Genomic DNA, 6,000 nt, shown 5'->3' with positions numbered 1-6,000 from the left:
TTTGAGAAATTTCAAAGGACTCTGCTTGGAAGGTGTAACAGGTGGCCTGGTCTAAGATTGCTCCACCGTATGTCATCCGAGGACATCGAACTTTCAGATAGATCTAATCAGCTCCTCGGGGATCTACCACTAGTTCTCTGGAAACTGGAGCTCAGGAGGATTTTGTGTGTGGTCTTTACTTCTGTGTCCTTGTTAGCCCTTGCAAACTGACACATATCTTAGACATAGTATCAGGTTTGTTTATTTGGTTTTTTTAATTGTAGAAACTTTCTTTTCCCCCACCCGTTCTGAAAAAGTGCACAATGGATCATTAATATTTCATTGGCGATCTCATTTTTCAGGTTTTAGTTTAAAGGTAACCATAGCACACATGGGCATTCATTATTAATGACTGAACAGCACAGTAGCTTCTTGGGACTCTCTTCTTTCCTTTAGATGTTAGCCTCATATGAGCAGTGCTGCTGTCAGTGGAAAACAACTTTGATATTGTTTTAAGTGTGAGAAACTGGCTAATGTGATGACAACCTAGACCAGGACGATGTAAGCGGCTCCTAATGATGGATGGGACCATGTTTAAGAGTGACACCAAGGGTGTGGGTGAGAGGCAGCCAAGGAAAGTCCGATTTCGAATTGCATCTTCTCACAGTGGGAGAGTGCTAAAGGAAGTGTATGCGGATGGAGAAATATATGATTCTCTGGATTCTGAGTGCACCAGCAGCTCAGAAACGGACCCAAACAGCCGACTGAGTGAAACTGAGGGACAGCACAATGGAAACCTAGGTTCTGAATGTGATGAAAATGAGAATGAGAATAACATGTTCATTTTCATGAGAGCTGCCAAAGAGAAGGGATTTGGCATGAAAAGAGTCAACATCCTAAGCAAAAATGGTACAGTTAGAGGAGTCAAGCACAAAGTCAGTGCTGGTCAAGTTCTCTTTGACAATTTGACAAAAGTGTTTGAGGTAAGTGCAGTAGCTTTGCTCCTAGGCTACAGCAATATTCCATCTCCTGTTTTGGATATCTTAAAATACATGTTTTGTTTTGCTTTTTGTTTGCATGCTCAAAATAATATCTTTCTGAGCTTACTCATTAATAATGCCCCAGACATGAATTTTGAGAATGAAGTGTTTTGTTTTCACAATTTTTGATCCAGAACTCCTTGCCAAACATTGATGTTTTGTATTTTGTATTTAAAGCAAACAGAACAAAGTAAATTGAGACCCCCCTCTTAACGTATATTTAAGACTGGTTATTTACATGAGTAATGCCCAGCTAAACAGGTTTCATCTTATCCAAAGGCGCCTAAAAAGATCCTCAATACAAAATGCTTTTCAAGCAATTGAGCCTTTAAAAAATCTTTGTCAGATGTGGGTCTTATTTGACCGTAACAAATGCTTTAGGGTGGCCAATGAAGCCTGTGCTTCAACTATTATCCCCAGAAAATTTTATCTCATTTGCCAACATAGGGCAACAACATCACAGTCTAAGGTGGAGTAAAAAAGGTTGAGGCAAGCTGGAAGGTAAGTTTAAGCTATACAAATCCAAGTGGTCCTGTGTATGGTAAAAGCAGCAGGAACAGTCTTCTTGGTTTATAATTGTTTATACTTTTAGTAGATAATAAATATGCTTAACATTTGAGATCATTAGGAATGGGTAGAAATGATGGGGAAATCACAGGAAAATGGCATATCCCTGTAAATCCGATGATCAGGATCAAAAAAGTCCACTTTAGGGTCTGACAACAGCCTAGTCACAACAGTAGGGATTTTTGTTTTTCAGCGGTAGCCCATGCTGTATTACAATACATCTTTCAACCCCCCTTCTTTCAAAAGTGATATGCCAGGTGGCATTGGAGCTGGTCTCCAAGAACAGACCCAGTGACTCCTTTGGTATAATAAATTGGTATGATGTTTCATGGATCCTGGCCATTTTATGAATAGTGGGCAGAACACCCAGTCACTCTCCACCATGCACATAATTTGTCAATGGGGTTGAGACCAAAGATATGCAAACTGGAGGATTACAAATGGCACATCTGTCATTTGAGGCGGACTGTTTCAAGTCATTCTATGTTACACAGGGTCATATTGAAAATGTTTCCTTTTAATCTTAGATGCAGTGCTCAGAGAATTTACTTTTGGGGACCACAACATCCAGCAACCCCTAGATAATAGCCATGCTAAGACCTGTAGTCTAAAAACTAACATTTTTACGCTCTGCTCAAATATACTGTGGTTATTTCCCAAGTGTCTTGTGATTACTCAGGACTTCCTCAAACAAGATCAATTTCTGAAAAATAAGAAAGCAAGTTCATAGGTTGTGTCTCCCCAGAAGAATATTGTTGTTGCTGTTATTTATTCAGTTCATATCTAGTCCGTCTTCATAAGAGCTCAAGATAAATAATGTCCTTGTAGTTAGTACAAATAGAAATAATTATCTGAAAAGTTTGTATACTGGTATATTATCTTACAAATCCCTGTAATTTTCCAAGTAAAAAATAGACATTGTTCTTATTCTCAGCTGGAGCCGAGGGTTCATAAGGTCCCTAAATTACATTTGTTGCAAGATTATAAATGCATTTTGGACTTCAGTCAGTGAATCAAGTACTGTACCCCTAAAAACTGGAAGCAGCATTAGGCATACTTACATTGGACATGTTCCACTGAACTAGGGTTTTGTGAAGCACTAGCACTGTTTGGCAGAAAGGCTAAAGAACTTGTAAAATTACAGCTCCTATGATTCTATAGCATCGAGTCATGACAGTTAAAGTGGTGCCAAACTGTATTAATTCTACAATATATATTGTAGTGAGTGGGGCATCTGAACTGATATGAAGGATAATTCTCTGCAACTAAAATCCATGGGGCATAACCATGCTAGCTGGATTGTGTCCATCTTTTTTTTAATGTAGAAGACAGTAATGTCTTGTAGGACATAACAAACTTACATATTAAATCAATCTGAATTTAAAATGTACTTTCTTCCTTATCATGCTTTCCTTCCAGTAAGTTTCAGGCTGAAAATAATGAATGCTATGTCCACATCATGCCAAGCCCTAATATCACGGGATATGTGAAATCCTGGTTTCAGTTTCTGAAAATGGATTAAGAATGGAAATGTGCATATCACATTTCCAGTTATTTTATTACACATTTTCATCAGATTATTTAATTTAAAATATATGCATATACTTGCTGAGATAAAATGTTAACAGCACAATTCCATATCTCCCTTTTTTTACTTTATTGAATTGTTTTACTCCTAGGCAAGTGTGTATATTAGCAGTGGGAAATCCATGGTCCCCTCAAAATTAATTGAGCTATTATTCCGATGATCCTTCACCCCTTAAAGGTCTGCCAATAACTGATGGGAAATGGAATCCAAATACATTTGCCATGAGTGCCTGCCTCCCTCTGCCAAAATCTGGTTCAGAATAATTCCAGTGGCTGTTTTGATAGAAAAGCATTATAATAAAGGTTCTAACCTGCTATAGAAAAGCATAATTGCTTCAATTGAATATCCCTCTATTCTGTATGATTAGATTGCAATCTGATAGTAAATTAAAAATAGAAATCTTAAATCACTATCTGAACTCTTAAATATAACTCGTGCCCCTATATAATGTCACATCCCCTTCAAATCTCCCCCTCTAATATCTATTTAAAATTTGAAATGCTGCATCTAAAAACAAATCAAAATATTTCAACATTTTGAAGATAAGCATACAATTGAGCACCACGGTCCCTTATAACCTTTTAATTCTACGTTTGTAGGATTCTAGAAATCACCTATATATTTTTCTTCTTCTGTCACCTCCATTTGCTAGTTTCTTTTACCCTGAATCTTTGGCTTGAAATCCTACCTACTTAATACTTATTTTCAGAGTCTAGACATATACAGAGAAGGGGAAATCTACCACTGTTCCTTTTTTTTTTTTTTTTGCATTCAGGTTTATTAAAAATCAAGTTATTTCCATCCTAGGTTTGTAAATTTTGATATATTCTTCAAAAATGAAATTAATTTCTCCCCATTCACACTGTTCAGATTCAGAAGGTACAGCCATTCCCATCACAGAGCATAATTGTGCACTTGGTCATACTGAAGTGAAAGAGGATGAACTTTTCAAAAAATGAAAAGAAGTTGCAAGCCCTATCCAGTTCTAAATGGATAAATGCCTAGCTTAAAACACAGACTTTTAACTTTTATACACTTGTATCTCTGCCTATTTTGTTTTCTTTTACATTCACTTTTTGAAAATCTTGGATTCTTGACACACCATATACTTTCATCAAACTGAAAGGAGGTCTCAAGAAGGCTAAAGGCAGACACATGGTTTTGTCCTTAATTTTCAACATTTATATTGTTGAGTTATTTAGACAATGGGGTGGAGGAACTTTTTATCCAGTTGGTGGACAATAAAAATGGGAAAAGGTAGTGAGGGCATTGAGAGATAGGAATAGAATTGAAGAAGAGCTTGATGAACTAGAAAATTATGTGGAAATTAATTTAAAAACGAAAGAAAAATGCAAAGTTCTACATTTAGTCTACCAAACCAAAAAGGGTGGGGAGTACTTGGTTTGGCAGTACTACATGTGAGAACGACTTTGGGATTATAGTTGATCATAAATTGATTATGAGCCAATAGTGTGATGCCGCATCAAAGAAGGCAAATACTACTTTAATCTGCAGTGATAGAAGCCCAGACCAGATTCAAAGAAGTAGAGCAGATTCAGAGATGAGCAACATGGATTAGATAAGGTGTAGAGAACAAAACATGTGAGGAAAGTTAGGTTGCTGTGAGTTTTCCGGGCTATATGGCCATGTTCCAGAAGCATTCTCTCCTGATGTTTCATCATGGCCATACAGCCCAGAAAACTCACAGCAACCCAGGCCATGAAAGCCTTTGATAACACATATGAGGAAAGGCTTAAGAACTTGGGCATTTTCAGCATGGTAGGCAGAAGACTGAGGGGTAACTTCACAGAAAGAAGAGTGAAAAATTGTTCTCTGCTGCTCTAGATCAGTGGTTCTCAACTGTGGGTCCCCAGATGTTTTGGCCTTCAATTCCCAGAAATCCTAACAGCTGATAAACTGGCTGAAATTTCTGGGAGTTGTAGGCCAAAACACCTGGCGACCCACAGGTTGAGAACCACTGCTATAGAGGGAAGACTCTTGTCTAATGGTTTTAAGTTATAGGAGGGTAGATTTTGATTGAACATCAGAAGAACTTTCTTGACATTAAGAGGAATAAATTGCCTAGAAAGGTGGTGGGGTCTATGTCTTTGGAGATCTTAAATAGAGCCTGGGCAGTTACCTTCTAGACTTGCTGAAGCTGGAGAGCCTGCATTGTCCAGGGGCTGGTACATGGGAACCCTTCCATCTCTATGATTCTGTGATTAAATGTGTAGATGTGGATAAAGCCATATTAAAATAAATGTAAACCAAATCCTCACCTGTCTCTGAGGGTTGTATAGAATGGACTGTGGACGAACGAGCACAGAGTTTCTATGAGCGTAGTCAATTCGTTAGAAGAGCTTTTTCAGATCTGAGTGTAATTGTTGTCCAACTACCATTATTTGTAAAGACTATTTATCTAGAGCAGTGGTTCCCAAACTTTTTTTTGACCAGGGACCACTTGACCAGGGACAACTTGACCAGGAATCACTTTGTTCAGGGACCACTTTGACCAGGAACCACTCTCCAACATTAGTACCAAAAGGGTTACAAATCAGTTTTTGATTTGGTTATTTGGGGTGCTGATTCAGAAAATTGCACTGGAAAGACCACATCATCTCTAGTTTCTAATACAGAACATATGCCACCCAGTATTTGCCATCTACTCGCCCACAGAAAACCATATTTCATAATCTAGAGCTGATGTGTTCTATCCAATGCAATTTTCTGAATCAGGACCCCAAATAACCCCAGGAACAGGCCTAAAAAAGAAGACACCAAGAAAAATGTTTTCCCTGCATGTCTCAGGGAAATTATTTTAGGTCT

General features: G+C 37.9%; 1 protein-coding gene across 1 annotated transcript in view; it reads left to right on the top strand.

Moving 5' to 3' along the window:
* The first annotated feature begins 269 nt into the window (after positions 1–269).
* grxcr1 (glutaredoxin and cysteine rich domain containing 1) overlaps positions 270–6,000 on the top strand; it is a 72,745-nt gene continuing 67,014 nt past the window's right edge. The window contains exon 1 of the mRNA XM_062981638.1: positions 270–962. Within this exon, the coding sequence (XP_062837708.1) occupies positions 555–962 (408 nt within the window). The 5' untranslated portion in view covers positions 270–554. The remainder of the gene's footprint in view (positions 963–6,000) is intronic.

This window comes from Anolis carolinensis, chromosome 5, assembly GCF_035594765.1.
Source record: "Anolis carolinensis isolate JA03-04 chromosome 5, rAnoCar3.1.pri, whole genome shotgun sequence".
NCBI lineage: Eukaryota > Metazoa > Chordata > Lepidosauria > Squamata > Dactyloidae > Anolis > Anolis carolinensis.
This window is presented reverse-complemented; position numbering and strand designations above follow the sequence as displayed.